At 39.6% G+C, this 27,235-nt stretch overlaps 1 protein-coding gene across 10 annotated transcripts in view; it reads right to left on the bottom strand.

The window, feature by feature from the left end:
- Positions 1-27,235, bottom strand: part of LOC121948849 (dedicator of cytokinesis protein 9) — a 110,697-nt gene that overhangs the window by 66,349 nt on the left and 17,113 nt on the right. For 3 of the 10 annotated variants that reach the window (XM_088083274.1, XM_088083273.1, XM_088083270.1), the window contains exon 1: positions 10,746-11,179. The exons of 3 other annotated variants lie outside the window; for them this stretch is intronic. In XM_088083274.1, coding sequence (XP_087939400.1) covers positions 10,746-10,916 — 171 coding nt within the window. In that variant the 5' untranslated portion in view covers positions 10,917-11,179. Of the gene's footprint in view, positions 1-10,745; positions 11,181-27,235 lie in introns of those variants that run through there. 4 more of the 10 variants (XM_088083277.1, XM_088083276.1, XM_088083278.1 and 1 more) reach the window with 3 other exon arrangements.

The following is a 27,235-nucleotide window of genomic DNA, read 5'->3' on the forward strand; positions in this document are numbered from 1 at the left end:
GGTACCGTGTATGACTGTAACTGCTCGTAATCACAGAGTTTGAGATAAGGCCCAGCTTCTGTCTCGCTGCTTGTTGATGCAACTGCTTAAGGGGCATTCCAGCGCGACGCAGCCCCAGTCAACCCACCGAGGAGCGGGCCCGACCTACAGATTCCACAGCAGGGGAGGACGTTATCTTTTCACGCCTGCATCTAAGCTTAAGGGGGAGGGCAGGTCAGCTGCTCCCCTCCCACAATCACATGCCTCTACTGTATGGGCCCCACACAGGGATCTTTTGGTATTATAGTCAAACTCATTATGATACGAATAAGAGTAATTTTATCGTATACACGTATCATTATAAAGACAGCTGATGGAGAATCACATATGAAATAAGAAAATAATGAAATGGATGCTGAACAACGCAATTTGGTAAAGTGGTATCACCATGTCGTTGTATCATCACAATACAGATCCAGTGAGTCAGTGCACCGTAATACCGAATTACTGAAATGATTCATCAGACAGTCTTCAGAAAATAATAATAAATGATAAAGACAGCGTCTGGGTGCTCCTGTGTTTTTAACTATCTGGCATGAAATTGGCCACTTTTCATGCAAATTGCACACTGCAAAAACATTCATCAGACAGTCTTCAGAAAATAATAATAAATGATAAAGTAAAGCAGCTGCTTTACTAATCAGTTCAATCGTCGATAACTGAGCAAGTTGGCTTGATTTCTTCTAAAACATTGATAAAGGCAATGAGCAACTAAGGAAGAAATGACCCACCCAAAAAACAGCAAATTGTGTACGAAATGTAAGAAATGTTCAGCCTTAGTCCAAAATATTCACAGGACCTCAGTCAGCCCTCCACGCTCAACCTAAAACTTTAACACCCCCACCTCTTCCTAAAATTACCTACCCACCACAGTTAACATGTTACAGAACACCATTGCCTCAGGCTAGGCTGTATGAAATATTTACAGCCTAAGTAGGCAGTTTAACTTTGGAGTTATTGTGCAAAAATCCCATTATAAACTTTGAACATATTGTAATGCAAGTGGTATGTGAGAAAACTAAACATCTGTACCCCCTCTTGACACTGTTATCAGGCTTTAGAAAATCTAGCCTGTGACGGGGGACTTTGGCAAATCACAGATCTCTTCAGAGAGACTGCATTGCCTTATTTCGCCTCAAATGTCTTCAGAAATACATTTTAGTGTACCGTTTGGCTGTAAAATGAGAGAGTTTGTCACTTGGCTGCCATGTTGGAAACAGTCGCTCCAAGTACCAAGCACCGCCCACCAGGCGGATCAAGTTTTCACACATAAAACAAAAATAAACTGTAACTCCCGAAGCAGACACAAAGGGTGACATGCACCACTGACAGCATCTGGGTGCTCCTGTGTTTGCAAGTATCTGGCATAAAATTGTCCACTTTTCATGCAAATTGCACACTGCAAAAACAGTCAAATTCAATAAAATCAGTGCTACACACAGTTACAGAGACATTATTAGTGTCTTAAGGTAGTTGTTATTGTAGTTGTGTGTTTAGAAAATGCAGCACTGACAGACCCAAATACTAAAAATAAATTATTTGCCTGGAGTTTTGGGGATTGCCTCTCTCCTTCTCTCTTTTTCTCTGCCATTGTTCTACCTACTGCTTTTTTAGCGCAAACACCACATTTATATTTGACCGCACGTACAATTGCAATCAGACACAAGAAAGGGCAAATTGCAATCAGCTGCAAAACTTTATGGGCTTGTTTGCACTCTTGTCTACTGTTTGAGTAATATGAGTGTAATTACAAGCTCCAGGGGGCACCGGGATATCCCCAAAGTTTCACCTCAACTTAACGTGAACCAAAACAAAGCCCTCACCCCAACCAATGAAGGAAACTCTACAGTAAACACTCTTCTGGGGGAAACAGACTTTGACACAAAATCAGGTCACGACACAGACTCTGATGACAGCATAATAAAAGTCTATCATGTGCACTGCCCTTTGGCACAGACCCAGATCAGCACACTTTGTGGGGACTGTGTGAGTGTTTAAGGGATATAAACTAATCCTGTGCATCAGATGGAAGCTCCAGTGGAGAGAGTTACAAATAAGTGTCATCCTGGGGGCATATCAGCTCACAAAGGAGGGTTTTAGAGCAGTTAAGTGAGCCGTCATGCACTTCCTATCTCAGATAACTGTGTGGTTTTTCTGATGTAGTTTACACAGCACTGTTGACCTGAAAAACTTCAGTTCATCCCATATATCACAAGCAGGTGCTTTCCAGACAAATTCAAATTCTGCAAGATAATAAATGTGCATCAGAAATGTGTTTGTTATTTCAGCTTTTCCATGAACTATATTTCATTGGATGTTTATTAAAACAAGAATTCCAGTTTGGATGCTCACTGCAGATAGTGCAGTGTACTCCTCCCCCTCCTTTAACCACAACACCAATTTTATCTTTCTATGTTTATAAAACACATGCTTGTTTACTGTATCACACTCTCTGATTTATGCAAAAGTTAAAAACTGTATCGCTGACACATAATTCAATCCATGAAGTCATTTTACACTCTGAACAACCAGACTCTCCAGGAACAACAGCAGACACTTTACAGTTCAATAAAAATGTAATTTGATTTCATATTCAGCTACACTAAAGCGCACAGACAATGATAACCAACTGGCATCACTGGACGTTTCCTTTAATGCACTTAATTGTGCACGGAGAGCAAAGCTACATTACAATTACAAGATGTTTGACTTTGATCTCTGAGTTTGAACAAAGGCAGACTTCCTCTCTCAGATGTCTCATATCTGCAGTAAGAGATAACCAACTTCAAAGAGACTTCCTCTCTATGCTACACTGTCCTAGTACATGATTCCCAAGTGACAGCTAAACGTTGGTGTTGCACAGTGCTTAAATTAAATTCAGGCCTTGCAATGTTATGCAGATTCATCCATGGAAACCAATACAAATGCATTTCGCTGGGGTGAGTTGGCATTTGGGTCTGTGCAAGAAGGCCTGCTGAGCCTTTTTAGTGGCAGCACAAACACTTGTGTTGAGCAACAAAATGTTCCAACAGCCAAAAGCAGACCAACAGGATGTTTTGGAAAAATTCAGCAAAATGTGCCCTGTGCTCAGTCTAAATGAATGTGCACAAAAAGAGACTATTTCATTGATGACTTCAAGCAAGGGGGTAAAAATTCATTCAGAGGTCTGGATTTAGGCTAAAACCAATCAAGCAGAATGTCATTTTAAAAATGTAATTCATTGAGTTGTTTGTTCTATAAAGCCACTGAATGGCCCTGACACACCAAGTCAGTTTTCTGTTCGTTAATGTTGAGCCGTCAATAATACAATAATATATGATAGTGCACAGGGGCCATTTTTAATTTTACTTTTGGTCCTTTGAATACATTTAGCTGATTATAATATAGTTTTACTTAAGGGGACCAAGACTCATTTTTGGGCTTCTAGAACATGTTGAACATGCTTTTCTGTATGTTCATGAAATGCTCTCTCTTACTCAAACTTTCTGTGCTGGAACATCAGGTGTTCATACTGTCTGAAACACCCATTTTGGTGCCTGTCTCTTTAAGGGCCCTGACACACCGAGCCTTTAGTTAATATTGGGCCAACAATCTGTCATTGAGTGTCTGTAACCCTAGATTTTGCAGTGTGCCCCACACTACTGGCATTAGTCAGCCCTTGTTATCTGGTTTTGGGTGGATTCAGCATGTTGAATCAGAGTTGGTCTGGTTTTCAGGTTTCCCTTTTCAAGTTCTGAATATGGACTACCCAAATAGCATTTTTTCCCACAGACCCCCATTCTAAAAGAAACGTTGGTAAAACTGTTGACCGGACACCTCAACCTGCAAATAAGGTCAATTATGACTGTTTCTATTATGAATTTTTGAGCCATGGCTGTTTTATATTTGTAAAACTTCCCTTGAGCAGATAAAAGTGATTTAAAAATGTGTGATATCATCCCAACATGAAAGTCTATGAGTCAAGTGGAAACTACTGGGCGGGGCCAGCAGGAAAAACACTACTATCCATATTTAGTAGGCGGCATGGTGCAGAAGTTAGCCCAGAAGCTAGAAAACTTATAGGACTGAATAGGTGCCATCTGGGGATCTGGTATCTAGTTAGCGTTATATATCTATGACTGTCGCCTAGTTAAAATTATGAGAGTTTGGTGTGTCTGAGCTTAAGACTTGTGTTGATTTAAAATGATGTGTCAACACTGAGTTATTTTATGGAAAACTGGAGAGAAGAAACTAACAAAGGAATTAATTCAAATTAACTATGCGACATCATCTTGCACAATAATCAAATTATGTAATTTATCTTTGTATAATTATAACAGAAGTTGTGTTTAATTACAGTGTTGCATGGTCAAACTTTATTTGCACAATATGTCTAAGAATAATAAAGCTCCTTTAAAATCTCCCCCTGATGCAATGCTGACCACACTCACTGGCATTCGTCAAAACTGTTTGAGTACAATAAACTGAAAGTATATTAGTACCTTAGTGCCCATAGTTGGCTGTATTTGGGCAGTTGGTGAATTTTATTGTACTTTTCTCCTCTCATTTCAGTTTGTTTATTATCGTTTTGGAATTTTTTTTACACACATTTTTCAAATTTTTCCACATCTATCAAGTTGTAATTCTCAGCCTGGTCATGACTTCAACTTGGCTTCTTGATTACATAACAAAAGGCTGATGCAATCTCCAGGCCTTCCCAGCATTAGCCAAAGCAAAACAGGGTGTAACCTGGAATGTAACAAAAACACGGCCCACCCCTCGCCGCCCCACTACAGCAGCGGCACCAGGACGCACCATCCTGCAGCTTGTTTTGAGTCCATCCCCCCCTGAGAGTACTGAACTATGAGTTGAGATTTTAACATGGAGGTAATAATGACACCGCTCTGCGTCTACACCCTCTGTTAATAACATTGTTACGGTAGTATGTGGGATATAATGGCATCCAAATTAATAGGATGTAATCACGAGGCAAAGACAGTCTCATACTATAGTAAAGCCAGTAATAATATCTAAATACATCATTGGTACAATACTTAATGCTAATACTGGTTCAGAAATGAGACCTTTATTGATCAGCGCCAGCCATAAATTTAACTTACAGTACTCAACACGAATAATGCTGCCGTCAAATCTGTGGGAAAAACTAACTGCTGCTGCCAGAATGTCTATTAGGTACATGAGTGCTGGAGATAATGGTGCAGTGTATCAGTCAGCAAGTGAGCAACACACACACACACCACATACACACACACACACACACATACAAACACACACACACAAACGTCAATGCTGCGATGTCTGAGGCCTTCCTCAGGGCAACGTCAGCATGGCTGAAATCTCAAAAGTAGGAAACAATGACCAAGAAAAACAACTTTGTCGTCATCAAAGTGTGCTGTTGTTTTACTGTAAATCCATTAAGCGAGGACTTGAAAGCTGTGAGGACGGTGATTCTATTGACTGTCGACGTCCTCAGGGATGTGATGGTGAACAAAGAGTGTACGTAAAGTTGGTTATCTGTCAAACTTTACACCTTTAGAGGAATTTCAAAGAGAAAACACCATAGAACACTAAATGTTTAGAAAGAGATACAGAATGTACTTTACCGTCTGTGTTAAGTTATTTTATGAAGGACAAACAGTGACTTAATCATAAATAAATACATACATACATAAATCCTGAAATAAATACAAGAATATTAAAATGATTAAAGAAAAGACTAAATAATTGAACTTTTTAAAGCCTCCTGTGGACGGGTGTTGTAAAATAGCATTTCACTATAAAACTAAAAAAGAGCATCTGTTTCTTGTACAATTCAAAAGCGGAATCAATAAATGCATAAATAATTAAAAATGTATTAATTTGTAATTGATTGGTACCAATCTTGCACTTCATCCCAAATGTGTTTAATATTTTGAATTAGTCTCATGTGACTGATGAGTTTGAAACCAAAGACAGACAATGAAATTAACTGATTGAATGTGTTAACTGTTTTTAATGACCTCGCCTACATGTATGTTTTACCAACTGCTTGTCTGCTTTTCATTATGTGGACTTCTGTGTCTGGAGGGCCAAGGACAAATTTCCACCCTGGTGCACAATAAAGATATATTCTATTCTATATTTCATTCTGTTCCAGTGAGGTTAGTACAACCTACCTCATTAACATACAAACAAAGAAATAACAGAACATTTAAAAAGGGAATAAATACTAGTGAAAATGTATAAATGCAATAAAACAGAAATATAATATTAAATTAAATTAAATTAATTGATTTATTTAGGATTTTTATTAATTTAATAATCTATTTCATCACATTTTTTTGTTTATGAAAAAAAAAATCTTTTGTCCGCCATATTATGAAGGCGCAAACTTAAGTGTTTCAACAATGCCCCAGCACAAGGAACTTATAAACATTGCATAATTGACTTGTGAGACATGGTTCACTAAAGCAAAACCATCACAGGTCTGTTCGAAGGATTACTCCCAAAACATCTTTGGATAAAAGGCGCTTTTATCTGTGACCAAGCTGACATCATCACTTTCTCTTTCTTTCCCTGTAACAACATTCCTCAGATAAAACCAGCAGACACCTCAATGCTCCTGATACAGCAGTCAAAGACTTCACAATGATAAAAGGCGGAAACTGGACATCTGTGGAAGCAAAGAATGACGATACATGAATGCTTAAAGGCGTTCTCGGAGAGCAAGCGCAATACATGACACTATTGAATTACAATAGCACGCACATTGATGCAGTATCTCAAATCAGTGATATTTATTTCTGAAGGCAGATCGCTTCCCGAGGGAATGAGATGAGAGTTTCCATAAGGAAGGAAAAGGCAGAGCTTTTGTAATCAGCGAGTAAAATAACATAACGGTGAAAATGCGAAAACAGGTTGTTTAATTACTCTGTGCCTAGAGAGTACAGATCAGCCTCCCGCAGACAGCTTTGTTTGTGAGTGTGTGTGAGTGTGTGTGTGTGTGTGTCTGGTCTTTACCCCCATCATCTCCGTTTTAAATTCCCAGAAATAATAACCTGCTGCAATCAGAGGGAATTAAAAGGGCAAACATAATGTCGTATGTCTTTATATAACCAGGCCTAATGGATTAAAAAGGTGCAAGCAGTGACGAGGAACAACATCCTAACATCAAGGACTGTGTGTGCTGCTTTTCAATTTTAGATATTCTTGCAGAAGTTTAAAGCATTTGTCTAAAGAACAAGACCTGCATCCACAATGTCCTTCAGTGATGCACAAACAGTGACAAAAAACAGTAAGTTATCAGATTTATTCACCAGTGGACAGGTGGAACAACAGCAAAACTATATCAAAACATCTCTTTACAAACTCTCACACAAGCCCTGCAGTAAAATTAGTCTCATTTTATCCGTCATATGCTCAGTACATCTGAAACATGTGCGCTTCCACCTGAGAGTGGCGTGCTTTACGTGTGCCAAAACACTTGCGAGTGCTGCTTGAGGGGAGTTCAGACCTAGATTGTACATAAAGATTAACAGCATGAAAGCTACCTAAAAGTGAAGCCAAAACATCTTGTTCGCCCCCTGGTGTCTGGCTGCAGTATAGGTCATAAACCCCGCCCCCTCTATGTTTGTTAGTGAGTGGGACATGGGCCAAACCAAAAACTCAAAGTGCACATCAAATACATTTTTCCAAACAATGTTTTTTTTGTCATATAAGGTAGATTTCATCACCCTGATGTTTTTTATTCAGGTGTTCATTCATTTTATTTGGTTAGTGTTTATAAAAATAAGGTACAACATCATGACTGACAGCTGTCTGTGCCAGTTGTTGTGCTACTTTCGATTGATTGAATGAATGTATGGATGGGAATTTGACAACGGGAATCATTACTACGACTCTAAATAACGCAAAATGGCAGTAGCCATATCCTGGATATTTTGGCTTCATTATTGTAGAGCAGGAGGAAGTCAGTCTTTATATACAGTTTATAATTCAAACGCATGCGTGTGCCTTAACCCAATAGTCAGCTGTGTTTGAGACGCGTTTTAGATAGTGATACTTTAGCAAAAATGCACGTTTGGGAAGTAATGAGCATACGACTGGATAAATGGGACTGGATACTGCACAAGTTACACAAGATATGTTTTAATAAAGTTTTGCTGTTGTTAAACATTGCCCTGTATGACTTCATGACAAATGTTCACAATTTTCGGATCCTCCGTTCACCACAGACGCACCTAAGAAAAACAGACTTGACAAGTCCAAGGTAACATGTGGTTAGTAAGTGGTGTAGCCTACTCATCATTATTTTGGCAGTGAAGCATTCCTTTAAGCTATTTTGTTAAGACATCTAGCCACAGCTCGTTCTCTTCACTGATGACACACACCCACACACACAAACACACACACCACAACCTAATAAAACTGAAACTCGAATGAACTGTTGTAACAATAGGTGATGCATTTTAGACAGCAGCTCATGCTAAGAAAGTAAGCTACCTAAATTAATTGTTCCCAGACAAACTGACTGATAGAGAAAAATGACAACAGAGCTGAAGAATAAAAGGAGTAGGTTAGAAAGTAAACTAAGTAGCCTATATAAGAATGTATTCATTCTATCAATTGATTGGTGGTTAAAGACAAAAATCAAAATTAATACTTATTTTTAAACTCAACTGTTATGTCTTAACTGTGTTATCTTTTGGTGCACGTTTCTATTCTTTTTTGACTTGTCTGAATATCTTTTACTGCCATGGAGTTGCACTGTTAAGCAAACCTCTGAACACATTTGACTATTGATTTGTAAGAACTGCTAAATGCTGACAGAGGATTAATTGACCGCGTCTGGGTGATAAGACCATCTCTGAGCCAAGAGAAGCAACCATGCCCTTGACCTAATTCCCTGCTCTCAGCCAAGGCCACTGTCACTCTGCTCTCTGCTGTGAATCTGATGAACCAGCGACGGGAAACACACACACACACACACACGGAGTGTAGTAAGTAAACACAAACAAGAAGGGCAAGACAAGCTGGTACGGAGCAGCAGAATCCCTGCCAAGCCCGCCGGTTCACAGATGAAGAGCGGTGATTGATTTCCAGCAGACACAGAGCTCCCTGTCCCCCCTCCTCATCCCCCCTCACCCTCACCCTCATCCTCATCCCAGCCCACAGAGGCTTTAACCCATGCAGCAGCGCTTAGTGAGAGGCAAGATCCACTCCCACTGCCCTACATTTTATACTGTACCACTCATGGATACATATTCACAGAATGAGGATGATGATGCTGTAGCTGCATCTGGCAAATATGAGACCGGCGCCAGTTAAATGAATGATGTTTCAATGTGGTGAAAAGGATGCACGTATATATTCTGATATCATTAACGTCTGAATCATTTATCAAATTTGTGTCCTGCATTTTGCCATCTTAATGGAAGAAATCATGGAAGGAATGCAGCATAAATAATTTGCAAACATGTCAAAGTAAAAGACCCACTTAGATGTTTAAAGGCAGCACTCTCCACACAGCATGTGCTGTATAGACTGGATGCTATAACAACTAGTACATTAACCATTTGCTGGTTCAAGCTTCTTGAATGTGAGGATTTGCTGCATTTTATATCATCTGCAGTTCAATAATAATTTAGTGTTATGATACAGCAGCATCATGAGACAGCTGACTGAGTGAAAAACTAGTTTACACCAAATTTAGTGGAATTTATCATTGCAATGAAAGAAGAAGGGGTCTATTTGTAGTTTAGGGTCAAAACAATCAGCTGCTTAACCAATTAGTTTATAAAAAGAAAGCTAATTGCCGATTCTCAAAGGTATTTTTAAGTTGAACATTTACTACCTATATGTTTTTTAAAAAAGAGGATTTGCTGCTTTTCTCTGTTTTGCATTTAAGAAAACTAAACATATTTGGGTTCTGGACCTATATTTGGACAAAATAAGACATTTAAAGATGTTACCTGTGACTCTGGGTACTTGAGACATAGTAAAGTCACTTTGTCACAATATAAACAAAACAAATGAGTCAGCCTATTTTTAAGGCAGCAATTCTGTTAATTCCCTGCACACATGCTTAATGTGTAGCTTACTGTGTAGGCATTTTTTTCTTTCTCTGCTGTGTTACAGACAAAACAACACATCAATGTTATACAAAATATAATCTTTCATTTCAGCTCTAATATATATGGATATAAAGTAGGGGTGTGGGAAAAATATCAATACAGCATAGTATTGAGACATTTTGCGTGGCAATATTGTGTCAATACAGATGCCAAGTATCGATTTTTAAATTTTTTTTATAAATTATTAATATTGCAAATATAAATTAAATTTTTGGTAGCCAAAAAGAATAATATAATCAATTAGTTTTTTTTAGTAAACTAGATACAATTTGCTGCAACAAAAATAACTGAAGTGAGAGAAACAGACTAAAAATGTTATCTCATCAATAAAACAAGTTTTCTTTTGGGGAAATAATTTGACTTAAAAAAAAGGTAATAAAGACTAAATATATGTTATCGCAATAATCAGCATATCCCAAAATATTTAAAATTACAATAACATTGTGCCATGACTTAAGTATCATGATAATATCAAATCGCGAGACCTCTGATGATTCCCTCCCCTAATATAATGACTTTTGTCTATTGAAAGTAATGAACAGCAATACTACACATGTTGTGTCTGCACACAGAGTCACACACACACACACACACCTTAAGTACTCTCGGTGTTGGCACTGCACGCGACTCTCTCCGACTCAGCGCCCGCTCAGCCTCAGATGGCCCAATGGGCTCAGCTGCTCCCTTACAGATGTAGCCACTACAGTTCCTCTCTAAGACCGTACGCAGCCCATCAATCACAACGGTGCTGGTGGTGCACCCCATTCCTCCAGGTCCAAACAGGCATCAGTCAGGAGAGCCTGCCAGTGACCCAGTTTCCTCGATCGTCCCCTGCTCCTCCCTGGTCCATGATCTCCAACTCTGACCCGCAAATCCACAGCTCCTCTTGACCCGGAGGGAGAGAGAGCGCCCACGTCCAGGCAGAAAGGATCCAGAGAGGAGAGCCAAAAGGAGGACGGCTGGAGGATGAATTTATGCACACACACAGACTCACTGTAATTCCTAGCTGCCCCAGTCTGTGCTCGTAGGAATACCTCAGTCAGCAGGCGAGATACAGTGAGTGAGTGAGTGAGTGAGTGAGGTAGAGCAGAGAGCGAGGGATGGGGGGGATGAAGGATGCTGCCGCTTCAACCAATGCTGAGCTTCGGTGCAGCGCGAGCTCGCATCTGTCTCACTTCCCAACTCACTTCTCCTCTTGAGCCACAATGTGCATTTCTTAATTCTTTCCTATCTTCATTCTTTTCATTTCCACATTTGCATAATGTGGATTTGACTTCACATGCAATTTATTAATCCCTTTAATTTTTTACTCCACAAAATGAGACTCCTTTAGGGAGCCGGATGAATAATTGTGGAATAAATGGGTTACAATAAATGCAGTCTTGTATCCAGAGGGAGAGTCTGATTCCATGCTCAGGCAAACAGCAATATGGCTGAATGCTTATTTAGTTCAGCTAAGAGGCCAGAGCCACTGGCAGATCAAATAGATGAATCAGGATTGCATATAATATGCAGCAGTCTGCAGCCTATGTTGCGAAAAAATTTTTTTAATTTGTCTGTTAAATACTCTATCAAACAAATGAAATAATCAAAAAAGGTATCACATATTTTCTGCAGTGAAATGAAATCTGGTGGAAAAGCATGTGCCCTGACTCCAGCCTCAAAGAGCTCGCTGTTTATAAAACACACCAAGGACACGGGAGGATTTAAACCTTTTAGGCCAAGACATCAAATACGGAGTTTTTTTCTATTAAAGATTAGCTACTGCTTGATCACAAGCTGGCAGTTTGGCCAAGTACACAGATATATTGGGAGTGGAACAAAATTTGATCATACACAGGCTTTTTAAATGCCAGGGAGTGATTCATCTGCTAACGTGGCCTTTGATTTAAATGTCTCAGGACTGCAATCAGGGAGACAAATTATAAAAGCACGAAAGATGTTGCAATATGCAATCCTGAAAATTGAAAAAGCTTGAAAAAGCTTGAAAATTTCCTGTTTCTACAGTGTTTTCTGTCCTACATTTGCAACAACGATCTCTTTACAAAACCCAACTTATAAATCCACCAATGGTTACAGCTATATTGAAAAACATTTGACAGTCCCATGCTGGTGTTTAACAGTACCCGAAAGCAGTAATTTGGTTCGTCATCACAGGGAAACCTGTTCTGATGCTATGGACCAAATCAGCCTGATGTCACGCAAACAACAACAATCACTTCCAGGTAGACGACTGAAAATTGATATGAATTACAGACATGTGAAATATTCAAACTTTCTTATTTCTGTTGTCATTTTCAGCCTAACCCTAACCCAAAACAAAATAAAATAAAAATGTAAAGTTAAAAAAAGAGATGACAAAAAATAAACTAATTCTTTTGTAAAAAAAAAAATATATATAATCAGGAAAATTATAAATATATACATTAGTATACTATACTATATACTATAACATAGTTCTTTTTTAAAAATCTAAATCTACTAATTTATTGCGATTTGCTTATAATTTCCTGCTTGTTGCCTATTCCCCCATGTTTTTGAAAGAAACCAAACCAATTTTCTCAGGGTTCAAAGGTTTAAATGCATGTGAAATGTGATGTCGATCCACATTTCAAATGGTTACCGAAGTGTTTTATTCTTTCCTCAATAAGCTAAAGCTCAGATGAAGAACCAGTGTAAGAAACCTGTAAATAACCACATGGTGCTTAAAGGGTTCTTGTGTGGAGATACACAGCACATCTAGCAACCTCACAGAACAAATGAGGAGCGAACATTTTTTTGTGTGTACCTGCTGTGGTTGCCTGTGTTCAGCCTCCGATCAAGAAGAAAAATGGGAAAAGATGAGGAAACTGTGCATCCTGGTTTGTTTGTCTCTGCCTCTTCCCTTCTTGCAGCTGCAAGTCCAACACTTAAAGACCTTTTATGACCTCAGTGGAAACTGTCAAAAAAAATTCTACTTGTCAGAGCAGCACGCACATGCTGCAGCTACTGAAACACAGTTAAGTCCCACCGGCAGCAGCTGGGCTAACCTCCATTACGCTTAGAAACAAAATCCTGATGGCATCGGTGAGGAAACGTCTTTTTACTAATTGAACATGTGAGAAAATCTCACCTTTTCTTTATGTTAATGGCGCTGACACACACACACACACACACACACATATGCATGCATGCATTAACACACATGTGCATGTCTGGAGAAAGTGATCCCTTACATCATGCACTAAGCCAAAGATGCTTGCACTCATTCCTGCAGGCTGCTGTGTTAATATTTCAGTAGTGCTTGACACACTGAACTACATTCGACTGCACGACGAGATGAGCTGCGAAGGAATGCAGCTGAGCAGATGAGGGGATTCAGTTAGAAAGAGAGAGGAAGAAAGGGAAGATTCGGGGGGGAGGAGGGACAAGACTTTGATTTGCTTATTGATCTGTTACGAAATACATCTCCTCTTTGCTTTATCCCTTTTCTCACACCTCGGATCCAGTCTGCACCCCCCTGCCGCTGCAAAGGGGGATTTTAGGCTTACTTCATAAAACAACAAGAAGCAATCTGCCGTAAAACTGCAAAGTCATAAATCCCCTTTTTGAAACTGTGTAGGCAAAAAGCAGCACACAGTTTCCCCAACTTGAACTCTTTCTTTTTTTGATTGCAGATTACACTTTTGCAAAGTGCTGTGTGAGCACAAATGTTTACATTACACTTGGTTTGAATATTATGGACATCAGTGGCGATATAGTGGTCACAAAATCAAACAGAAAACATCCTGACATGAATTAATTATTACTTTTGGAATAACCAGCTGTCAGTTATTGCTGCCACTTATTATTAATTGGGTATCAGCTTAAACAGAAACAAGACAAAGTGGACAACGATGCTCCACTACAAGCAAACATTGTTTGAAGTGTCACAGCTGGTGGTCATAAATCTTTTTGCCCTGAGGACACAGATTCTTCTTTTGCATGTAAGGACATGTCTGAAACAATGCAATGAGACTGTGAACATACAGCTGTGAGCGAGGGATTTTCTAAACCTTGATGAAAAGTGTGGAGCAGTAATTATAAACCAGGAGGGAAGTGTTTCTAGTATTTTCTTTCAATGAGAAAGTAAAGATACAGACAGAAAACACTGTGACATGTACAAATGGGCATCCAGAACTGGTGTTAATTTGATAATGCTCCTACCTGGTCAGTACGGAAATATCAATAAGCTCTGGGACAAACGGCGCTGCTATCAGTATTTATGCACCATTTAATGACAAAGTTGCCACTGTCGTTATGTCTTTACGTTCTGTGCTTCCCAGCGACGACTGAAAGGTTGGGCTCACTCATGAGTGTTGTTTTTAAGTCATGTTATTTTATATCTATTCTATTTTATATCTGAAAAGCTGAAGGACCTTTGTTCTTTGGTAATATGTCAGTTAGTTAAGCTTTGGTAGTGAAGCAGCATTTAGGAACATCACCACCAGATGTTTGTTGATTAGACACTTCTGGCAATTGTTCCTCCATCATATAAACAGGCAAATCAACTTTTTTGCACCAAATTATGGTAAGAAGTATCAATAATGCTGTGTTCACACTACGAGTGGCACAACAACAGGCTGCAAGTCATTTTCACTGGAAGCCAGTGACATACAGCTACAAACCGACGCCGGACACATGACGCCGCTGACGGGGATGATTTGCCACTCTTGGTGTGAATGTAGTATCTTTAAAATAAGCTGCATCTGTTTCAATAAAATCATAACGATCTGCAGCTGGAATCAAACCAAGGACACAGCCATGCGCCATGACTTGGAAACATATTGATTGTTATATGCATGTATCCCCAAAAAAGGGGTCTAATATAAAGCTGTTATTATACAAACATTGAACAAAAAATAGTCCAAACCAGACCTGCATGCTGAGCTAATGGTTAACAATTAAGCCCTTTGAGGCAAATTTGTGATTCAAGACTTTGGGCTATATATTAAATTGACTAGTTATAACTACAACTGGTTATTTGCACTTGAGACCTGCACTTTATCACCTGATCACAGATAAAAAGTTATACTGTGGCAAAACAAGGGAGCTTCCTGTTGGATCAATCAGGAAACGACAATTCCTAAGTCTGCGCCCCTGTCATTCCTGTATTTACTGTCACTGTCCGTGCAAAACTATCTGGTTAAACAAGGAAGCGATGCCAGCAGAAAGTTGGGATTAGATGCCACACATGTTGGTTTGAGTTTGTGTACTGCTGTATTCTGCAACAAGCTTCTCTCCAAGTGATGAATTATTAAGGTCAGACAGAGGATTGCTGAGTCATTAGGTGTCGCAGAGTTTCTTCCGCCTGCCCTTGTGTTAGGAAACACTGTCTGCAACAAGCCTCTTCACAACAAATGCTGCCGGGGAAGTAAAAATATCCTTTACCTTAAAACATCTTCATCTCACTGTGACTCAGTATAATCAATATAACATGGTATATATTTATGCATGACAGGATACACATTCTAGTGCCCCCGCACAGCTCGAGGACATCTATACTTTGTGTAGCTGACAAATGAAGTGTTTCTGTAGCCTGCAGCAGGACTCAGTTAGACTGTGTCAGCCATACTTAATCTTGAGTTGGAGCTGCAGTGAGAATGGGAGGGGGGTTTGAAGTGCGCTGAGGCACAGAGTGGGTCGATCTGTGGATGTTCAAGTGTGAACATCCTCTGTGGGATGTGGAAGCTTTGCTGCACAGCTCTGCTCAAATCTGCGGCAGCTGCAGAGGAGATAAGAGCCGGTCTGAAACGCGGCTGGGTGTGTGGAGCTGCATGGATTACTGCCGCTGTTGTTACAGCGCGGCTCTACTCTCTGCAGCGGGCTACACTTCCTGCCACAGTGTGAAGTACGCCCCCCATAATGCACTTTAGAGTATAACTGACAACTCTGGTGAGTATTTACAGCTTAAAAATTAGCAAGACATAGGCATAGACACACAAAATTTTTCCTAAACATATGATGAAAGATTCTATTTTTGAGGTTGATATTGAAGCGATTTCATCATATGAATAGCAAAGCAATTAATGTCTTTATTTGGATTTTCTATTCAATTATGATTTTTGCGTCTAAAATTTATAAAAACAAGAAAATCGTGATAAAAAAATGATTGTACCACATTTTGTTTCGCGATGATGCTCTCGTTTTGTCTTGTGTTATGAATCCAGCGCGCTCCTTTCTTTTACAGCTGGAGCTTTCTCCCCTTGATAAAAGCTCAAGGTCACTGTCAGCCAGGCTGTGACGTGTTTAGTTCACCCTGACCCTTTTTTCAGTTTAATTCTATTTAAACCTTTTTTTTTAAAGTTAAATAAATGCATTATGTTTCCAAAGTCAATGAGTATTTTAATATGACTTTGGGACTTTGTCCCAGACGGTCCCCTAAAACTAAAATATTGCTTTACCTGACTTAAGCTGGTAAATAACTTTTATAGCTAATCTAATAAGTCACTCTTCACAGACATCAACTAACAGGTTACAGGCCCCGCCCCTTTGCTGTGTGTCATTCCTTCTTTCTCCCCCTTTCATGCTTTAGCTGTCCTATCAATAAAGGCGAAAAAAAGCCCCAAAAATAATCTGTAATATATGCTATATATGTAAATTATATGTATATGTGGTTTCAATTTGATTAATAAAATGTATTAAAAGTTTTTTAACATTAATCGAATATTTAAATTTGGTTGAATATATATGATGTCAACTCAGAAACTTCCTCCCCAACAGTTTCACAGATTTTCGAGTAGTTTTTCTGACATGAGGCAGTGTTCACATCAATTTTCCTTGTGAACTGATCCTAGCCATAATGACCTGGACCAGCAGCGGCCCAAACTCGGCACGCTAGACGGAATAAGTCAGGCTGCGTCTGGTTGCCCGACTTGGGTGAGAATTGGCGTGAATGACACCCCAGATTTCTGGTTGCCGACACTGCAATCACTGGAATTTTTTTGGATTATTCCGACACCTCGTAAATGTGGGGTATGTGTCGGTAAAATGGCAGTTACATCAGATCACCTGGTTCAATTTCCCATTCAATACTACTCTGTGAGACATCTCAACTGTTTCTCTTCTTCGCTCGGACTCACCGGACACAATCAACACATCTGCTGCACATGGACTCCATCACTGGCCCGCAGTAACCCCCAAATAACACCACTTGTACTAATACAGCACTTTCAAGCTGTTAGCAGCAAGTGGTGGGTGGAGCCGAATTAAGAACATCAAAGCTGCACATGTGGAGAGAGAAGGGTCAGCTCGAGTTTCCCCTTTCACACTAAGGAGCGGACAATGCTTCACACAAGACAGAAGTGTCCCTGAGCGGCTCAGAGGAGTAGAAGGGAGTTTAAGAGGAGTTGGCATCTCATCTGAGGCGCCTCTCCAGGATGAAGGTCAAGTACGCAGCTGGCCGTCTAACATGCCCAGGGCCTGCTGCAGTGGGGCTCTGCAGGGAGGAGTGTGTGTTTGTCCAGAGAGAGGCCACAATGCGGTGCACCACAGTGACATCACCCTCATATCCAGCAGTGCGGGGCAGATAAAACAGGCATGGCTCTGAGCTGGTTCTCTCCGGGGACTCTGAAAAGGAAGTGGCTGTTTCCTGCTGATGTGTGTGAGCAAACGCTGCCATAACAAAAGCCGCCTCTCTCTGCCCACTGTCCTTCAAACTCAATCACAACTCCTGAACACCAGAGAGTTTTAGTCAGAGTGTAACGCTGACCTCCTCCAAAGTTCAACAACACAAATGGAAGAAATAAGATTTATATTGAAGGAGCACAAAGACAAAGAGCTCGATTAACCCTAAAGAGGTTTTTGAGTGTTTCTCGGGAGTTTGTTTGAGGGAAAAGTTATGTGGGTACAGTTACACTTGTGGGTGGGCTACAAAGATAGGCCTGGAATTTCAATAAGCCAAATGCTTCACATTTCAGATGCCAAGTTTACATTGCAAGCCCAAAATACTTCTCACATAACACAACACACAACAGAGTGGACTGATTTCATGCATGAATTAAACCAAAGTTTCTCTTTGACCCCAAGTTGACACCAGGTTATCCTGTCCCTCTTAAAATAACTAAAACTAAAACTAAATAAAACTAAATACAACAGGGGCCACATCCTCTTCCCTTTTTCTTGGTATTTTGGGATGGTTTATTTATCCCAGGAGAAGAAAATGAACCATTTTTCCTGAGGGGTACCGCTTCCTTTTCTTTGTAGTGGGCCACATGGGCGCAGAATAAGTATATCTTGCACAAAAGGCACAAATTTAAACATGCACTTTATCTGCGTTTTTCACCACAGCGCTGCTGGATCTGCAGTGAGTTTGCTGCGGTGGGTTCGGTTTATCATTAATAGATGTAAGTAATAAGGCAGTGACTCTGCTGCAGCACCAGCAGAGATGGTCTGAAGCTGTGCCAAGCCCCGAGGGCCTGCAGTCACCCTCTCACCCCTGCCAACTGTGTTTTGGCTCTACTTTACACAACACAGTGTAATCTCATCAAAAAAATAAATAAAAAAACCCCCCAAAAACTTGCTTACTCAAGCAGTGCATCACAAAGCTGATCAAATCGCAAATTAAAAATTACCTCTGATCTTGGAATTATTTGTCATATCAAAAATATATATAAATATAAATGTCATATATTGCTATAAATGCAGAGGATGATACAATAAAGTTAAAAATAACTTATTTCCATTACAGCCCTCTTTCCAGGAAAACTATAAACACACAGTTATTTGTTTTTCTTGGGAAAGTGAGCGATAACTTGCTGCGCAGCACACAAGAAAACAGCCACAGGGGAGCATTAAAGATAAAAAACAATCAGAAATCATTTAATTTGTTATCACACTTTAGAGGAATGCAGAAAGTGGCTGATAATATGCTGTGCACACACACAGACCTGCACACACACACACACACACACACACACACACACACACACACACACACACACACACACACACACACACACACACACACACACACACACACACACACACAGAAATCTCACTGAAAGGCTCCATACAGGGAAAAGGTACAGCAGTGTATTAATGCTGTTACTGCCACCCACAGGCACATGATGATGCTACACTGAAATACTCTACAGCTTTTATTCTACGACGACAACACAAAACCCAGTTGAAAATATAGTTTTCATGCATTGTTTAATTTTGAGATAAAATGTCTTCTCTCAGTCTAGTGGAAAGAAAATGTCCAAAATTCACATTTAATTGTTAAATTTAGTTCAGATTTCTGTTCTGGGAATTTATGCAAAAGGATCACATTTTTTTAGATAATGCCTTATTTGCATATTTTAACATACAATTTCAGAAAACTTATGTAAGTAATCAGTTGATGGAGGTTCAAGGTGACATGTATTAGTTAAAAATGTACCCTATTCACCTCCCTTTAAATAAGAAAGTCTATTAATTTATATTTTTATGGAGAAAGATATCTCATTGAAAAACAAACAAAAAATAACCTTTTTTTTTACATACCCTTTTTTCTTTGTTTAATATTGTTTGACTGTGGCTTTTTTATTTGTTTTTCCGCTTTTTTACAACCTCTTGAGTTGTGACGTTACAGTTACCGTTAAAGGGGGAAAAAGGTGATATACTTTTTTCACCAATAAAAATAGGTGTGAAAAAAAATAAACTGAAAAAGTAACTAACAGAATGGTAAGATCATGGGTTATTTAGGCAAAGTGACAAAACTCATTCACTGAACGTTGCAGTTTTGGTCTTTTATTGAGTAACCACACTGCCACTGTGTGACACTGCGCTCTATAGAAACAGAAGGCAACACTTTCCTCCCTGCACTCAGATTAACTATTGTTGTAAAGCAGCCATTGTTTGTCACATGCATGTAATTTCCAGCAGCTCAGTGTGAAAACAATTATTCCCAACGCTCAACTCGCTCTACAGGAAGACAAGGTGACTGTACACAGACTGAACTGAACGGGAAGAGAGAGTTACAAGAAGCCTACTAAGAGTATTTTCACAGCTTTAAAAAACTCATTCAAATCACAAACCGAAGCAGAACTGCTTCCTCTCAAAGCCAGCAGGCTCAGTAATAAAACCGTGATACACAGAGCGATGACTGAACTTGTAACTAGTTTTTTGTTGACGCTCACTCACAACAAGGCAGGAAACCAAAACATCCAGGTGTTATGTTTTGCACCGAGTGAAAAAATGTTGATGCTCTCGATGACGAGCTGTCATCACTTATTGTGGTGTGTGATTTGATCTAAACAGCCCTCGCCAGGTCAGCGCCCAGGTGTGAAGAGGGTTTTGGAGGGAGTGCTGTCATCACGTTCAGGCTCTGACATGCAGCTCGGAAGCTGAGGGCTGAGAGATCCTGACACAAGCCCCAACAGGCCCGACGTGAGGCTGAACAGCTACACTCTGTCAGTCCCAACAATGTTTGACTGTTGGTTTATAAAGATTTAAATAGTTGAGGGCCACAATACATTACTGACCTTCTGCTACACTATGAACCACTCAAACCTCTCAGGTCCTCTGGGACAGGTCTGCTGTCCGTCCACGGAGTCAAACTAAACATGGAGAAGCAGCGTTCAGTTTTTACGCACCATATATCTGGAACAAACTCCTAGAAAAATTCAGGTCTGCACAAGACTGCAGATTGTAACCCGCTGAACCTTCTCCAGTTAGTACTCCTTCAGTGTACAATGTTCAGGATTTGTTTTTTTTTTTAAACCGTAAACTGAATTATCCTCAGCAGATAACCAAAACTGAATGACCAGGTGATTAATGCCAGCAAAAACACTGAAAAAACGATTTATTTATATAGCACTTTATCATACACAAATGTTATTTAAAGTTCTTTCCAGTCTAAAGATAAGAAAAAATAAAAATAGAAACAAAGAATAAAATAAGAAAAATAACAGGACATTGAGGTTTAATAATAGTACAGACAAGTTTAAAAGTTTATTGAAATAAATAAATAAAAGTGCCACAAAACATTATTACTAAAAAGCTGTATGAACTGAGCTGTTACATTTTTTTTTTACTGTTTTCTGAGTGTTTTCCTACATTTAGACAAGTCAACTAGTCTAAGTTAAAACCCATGTGTAAAACTTTTGGGATATTGGTTGTTGGGAAAATCCCTGCCACTGACAGATCACATGCTAAATTCATGTGCTGGCAATTACAGGTTTTAGTTGACATAATGAATCAGCCAAAGGCCGGTTATTAATGTTGAGATTACACATTAAACTGGCTTCTTAATAAGAAACTGGAACGGTCTGCAGTTAATCATTAATCCAGGTGCATTGTTTTCTGTTTGAAGCAGCTAGCGGATAATATCCTCAAACAGTCTTAGGAAACGGATTAACTCAAATATCCCAGAATGACAACCAGTTAGACTGAGCAGATTAAATGGCAGCCGTTGCCTCACAGCAAGTCAGCAACAACTTGTGTTAATACAGGTTAATATGATTGTTCTTTAGGACTGTAAGCTTTAGCACACACTGTCTTATATAAAGTTAAAAGGGTGTTTTTAGGGTTTGAGGATATTGGGGGCTTAGCTATGACATTGGGAGGAAAAGTACCAAACTGCCTTAAAAAAAAAAAAAATCATAAAGTTTTGTGAGCAGTTGTGTTAAACAGAACTCTATAAACTCTGTAAAACACTATCTATGATAAATTTTGCAAATGTAATACATAAAATTGTTCCTTTCTTTGGCTTGTAGGCGTAAAGATTGACAGAACTGTGAAACATTTGCATTTCCACATATTTTCCTGCGAACCCTCTCTGATTGTCTCACCTCTGTTCCACTCACTGATAACACACAATTACAACACCGACAGCTTCTTTAAAGGTATACTATGAAGGATTGTCAGACACTGGGAAGAAAATAGGATAAAAATAAGAAAATGCAGTCAGAGGGCAGCGTCTCTGCAGAAAAATACACTGTCTCATATTTTTAGTGGGTCATTAGTGATGATTGAGTGTTATTACGTATAAAACTACGCACTGTTTGTTTGTTTGTTTTTCTGGAAAACTGCACATAATGTACCTTTAACGACAGTTAACTTTTGCATTACTAGGGGCTAAAGATGGCTATATTTGTCGATGGTGGGACAGGTGGAGCATTTAGCGGTGCATTAACCCCTTGTATCCATGCTTAGACCTGCCCTTGATACTGTGTGCACACACACAGAGTGTGTAGGAGGTGTCAGGTGAGGTCATTGTTGGCGGGAGGAGTGAACACACTCTCAGATGTAGTGAGAGGGGAGATTAATCTTTATAGCCTCTAAACTGCAAACCAGCATGAGACTAGATTTAATGCGAAAGCGGAACCAAAGATAAAAAGGATAAGATGTCAGACAAGCAGAGTTTAAAGTTACAGGACGTAATTAAATCACGGAAAAATGCAACTGTAATGCCATCTCTAATACACGTTAATTAAAGATAATCTACAGATTTCTATTTTTCTGGTTTGACAGCAACTTGAAGACAACGCGGGGAGATGGGGTGGGGATAATGGCGGAGGGTTGGGAACCTTTAAGGATCAGCTAATCTCAGTTGGCTCTTTGTTTGTAATCAGTGGAAATCCTCTTGAGCCGGGTTCAATGAGCGCTGCTGACAATCAAGGGAAACAGAGGATGGAGGAGCAGATGAGGGCATGTCCGTGCACCTGCACCTCTAAAGTGGTGGTGGATTTAACTGTAATACTATACGACACAGCTCTCTGGGGAGGCAGCAGACAGCTACAAGAAGCTGTCATCCATTATGGACAGAGGACAGGGGACAGAGGACAGAGAGCTTAATATATGCACTGTGCAGGTACAAGGACATGTTTTGTGATCCAAACTGTATCAATTTTGGATGTGACAACACAATAAGGGTATAAAAATCTTCAACCTCCAACAGCAATACCGCCTTGCACATTATAAGAATATCGGATTTCAATACTATTTCTTTTTTTTATTTTGGTCAAAGTGATCTGACTTTGTCTTCCAGATTTGTTCATATTGCAATACAAAATTACAGATTAAAAACAAAGGATTTTATCCATACATTTCACACCTATTGGATGTCATTTAAATCCCTGTTATCTCTCTAATTAAGATCTCAATATGAGGGTATTATGTGATGTGTTTAATGGTCATGAGTGTTTGGTTTGCTTTTATGGTTATGTGTTGTTTGTGTAATTGTATGTCTAATTTGGTTGTGAACTTCTTGAGTGAACTTTCTGAGGACACATAATGAACTGAAAAAGTTGTATCATGTTGTATATTATCACAAAGAAGTATGTAAAAATATAAAAAGAAAAATATGTGCATTAATATGAGTAATAAGCTAAGTATGTAAAGTCTTTAAAGAAGCAGAAATATGCGCATTACACCACATCACATGTACAAAACTAGTGTGTAAAGTTTTAGAAATAAAAATATGTGCGTTATTTCACAATGCATAGTGGCACGAAACTTCATTGCATTACACGAGAAAAGAATTTTAATGATTATTATGGAATAAAATCAGTTGTATTCAGGTTATTTTTGATTTCCTCATGGGAATGTCATTGAAATAGTTTTAGAAAATCCAGCAATGGTGCACCACCTTCTTCCTGTTGTAGTTTGTTGGCACTGCTAACCAAGCTGTGCCCTGACACCCCCCCCAGTCACAGGCCGCCTCCCTTCCTGACAGAGGAAACACATGTTATAGGATACATCCCTGTTTTAGAAAAGCTTGACTGGGACAGTCAATATTGACCTGTGTGTTTTGTCTCCGGGCTGGAGTCTTTAATAGACCACTTTTTACTTTGGGAACAGCAGAGCTCCCTCAGTCTCTTGTGCAGAAACATAAAGGTGCAGCAGAACTCTTTAAAAAGAAAAAATCTCATTATTTGCTGCTGATCCCGTCTCTGTTGTTAGCATTTTGTGAGATTTAACCTGCCTCACGGATCAGGTTAATACCACAATGAGCAGAGTGGCTGCTATAGCAACTAAGATGGATTTAGATGGATTTGACATTTCTCAGCCTCAAGTGAGTCGCTTGAGAAAGCGCCAGTCAAGAAACGGAAAACGGATAATAGCTGGAAAAGACAATCAAATCAGAATCCATCAATACAAGCACAAGACTTTTGTTTGCATGCACGACTTGAGAAGTGAAATATTTAGGAGACAATGCCAAAGAAAATTAAAATAAAAGCCCTTTATGACAAATGTCTCTGTAGTGCATCTTTTGTAATATTGTTTTTCTTACAAAGTCAGTTAGTTTTCCTTTCCTTTCCTTGTCCGAAATCTTCCTTTTTGAGAAAGATATGACCACCATAAGCAGTCACTCGGCTCTAGCTGAGTTTAGAGAAAAATCCTAGCACAGAGGTGGACTAAGAGTCAGAGAGACCTAAGACAGCTAGTTTTTTTTATATATATATAAAATTAAATCTTTCAGACAATTTATTCTGCTTATTTCCATTTATTTATGCCACAAATTGCAAACAATTGCAAACAAAACCAAACTTTTTTATTCCAGGCTTTTTGGAGGGCCCTTCCTCCTTTGGGGCCTCCCATTACAATGACTCTGCTGTTTGTGTTTGTCATGAAGTGCTTTTATTTGACTATATTTTGAGAAACACAAAAGTTATGGGTGCAGTAAATTCAACACAATGTTGGTGGAAGATGCTAAAAAGGACATTCAGTCAAGGCAGGGACGCAGAGCCGTTTATCTGCACAGTGCTGAAGAACAGGGATGTGATTCTGCAGGTTTATGATGTTCAGCACACTATTGTCTGCTTTTAGAAACACCATAAGAGCACAACGCGTGCCCGAATGTCAACAGTGCACCGTCCAGGATCACTTTGTCCTCCTCCGTCACAAACAAGTGAGATTAAGAGCAGGCCTGCAGGCACACTGCTGCACCGCTGCTCCTCCATAAACACCTCACAGCTCACTTTATTTATCCATCCGAGGAAAGGGACACTGCACACTTAGCACAATCCTGCCTCCCGATGCGAAGTCCCTGAAAAACAAGCAGGGAGCAAACAAAAACAAAGCCTCGAGGAGAGCTGTCTCTACTGTACACACAGGCTTTGACAGAAAAACCAAACACTGATTACCAAGGTCGCTTGATTTTCTACTGTGCACAGACTTTCATTTATGTCTTCAAGCACAGTTTCCATCCCTCTCATTTTTCTGAATGTCAGCTGATATAACCGCAGACGAAGGGATTTTCATAAATAAAGGCCCCAAAGCTCAGTGGATTTGTCACTTTAAACAGAACGCATTTGTTTATTGTGGGCAGCGAGCGCACAATGGGCTCATTTCAGCTTTCAAAGAATAAAAGAGAGCTGCGCGTTTCATGTAAATTTTTCTTCAATGGGCAGCAACTCATCAAGATTCCCTTTTCATCGGACAGCCATCTAAATTTTGTACTGTAAGTGTTTAGCTTTGCAGAGAATGTCTCTGCCAGTGGTACAGTACATTTATTCAACCGCTGTTGTTAGGTTCAACTTGAGTTTATTGTCATACACAGTAGAAAGTACAATGTACATACGAGTGCAATAAAATGCATCTGCCCTGGCTTTCTCAGCCCTTAAAACTATATATAAATCAGAGTCAATAGATAATAAATAAAGTAAATAATAAGAAATCCTGCAACACTTTCATTTCAAGGTCTTGCTGTGTGTCTTGTGTGTTCTACAACACTGAGTTATTTAAAGTTCTTGCTGTTCAATAATCTAACCACCTGGGGACAAAAACTGTCTTTGAGGTGGCTGCTCAGAGCTCTGATGCTCTGTAGGCGTTTACCTGAGGGAGGGAATGAGAACAGACTACGTGCATGTATACTCAAGGCCGTCCTTCTGCAGCAGAAGGTGCAAATGTCCTGAAAATGCATTGCCAAAGATTAACGTGTGGTTCCCAAAGTTTTGCCAAAGACAGATTTCCCCTTTAAACTGTTTTTATTTAAGTAAGAGTTCAGGAGGTAAAATGATCTAATACATTGCTTGAATGATATCAGAGAGAACTCATTACACTCTCTATGTCTTTTCTATCTTTATTCTGACTTTGTGTCCACTTTAATTAATTTCCATAGTGGCGGGGGATTTCATTTTCCCTAGAATAAAAACAAAATGGGAAAAAAAATAGAGATATCACATTCACGAGAATGAGATGGATGAGGTCACAATGACCTTGACCTTTGACCTATGACCCCCAATATCTAATCAGTTCATCGTTGAGTCCAAGTGGACGTTTGTGCCAAGTTTGAAGAAATTCCTTTAGGGCATCCGAGAGATATGGCATCCAAAAGAACGGGACTGTCGTGTACGTACGTACGGATGGACGGACTGACAACCGAAAACATAATGCCTCCGCTCATGGCTATCACTGGCCCAGAGGCATAAAAAAATTGGAAACACATTATTGAGATCGATCTGAAGCCTGAGGTTTTTTGCTCATATTTACTTCATTTACATTCTTCTAATTATTTGAAACTTTGGCCAAGTCGTACATGAACATCTGACACTGAGAAATTACATAAGTGACAGAAAATAAGGAAAAGCATAATAAACCACCTTTAACTTGGAGTTTGAATGCAGAATGTTGACCTAAAAGACACTTATTTTTACACTGTTGTACTGTTACTGAGCTGAGTCCCTCTTCGAACACTCAGAAGTCTTTCCACAATCAAAGTTTACATAAAAATCCAGAGGTGAGATAAAAACCCTGCCCCATAAACCACCTCGCTCCTGTCCCGCCTCCTGTAGGTTGTGCCCCTCCCCCTCCTTCCCTCTCCGTCCTACAGTGTGTCAGCGTCAGGAATGTCAGCTATGCAGGCGGCCTGGTGAAAAGTCATTAGAGTTTATCCCCTCTGGCTGTGGCAGGTCCCATCCACACACTGCACAGTGCACAAAGCCACAAGAATGAGCGCGGAGAACTGCAGAGATTTTTGTCCCTCTTTAATTAAGCTAACAGCGTGCACTGTGGGAAAGAGGGAGACTTCATAAGGAAGGGTTCCCTTCACATTGAGGAGCCACTTACTTTTATCTGTTTACCTAAATAATGATGCATTTACCCGCCTGTGCTTTGGAGCCCTGGGTGAATTCAAATAA

Source organism: Plectropomus leopardus, chromosome 10, assembly GCF_026936395.1.
Source record: "Plectropomus leopardus strain MGB_pleo_1.0 chromosome 10, ASM2693639v1, whole genome shotgun sequence".
Taxonomy (NCBI): Eukaryota; Metazoa; Chordata; class Actinopteri; order Perciformes; family Serranidae; genus Plectropomus; species Plectropomus leopardus.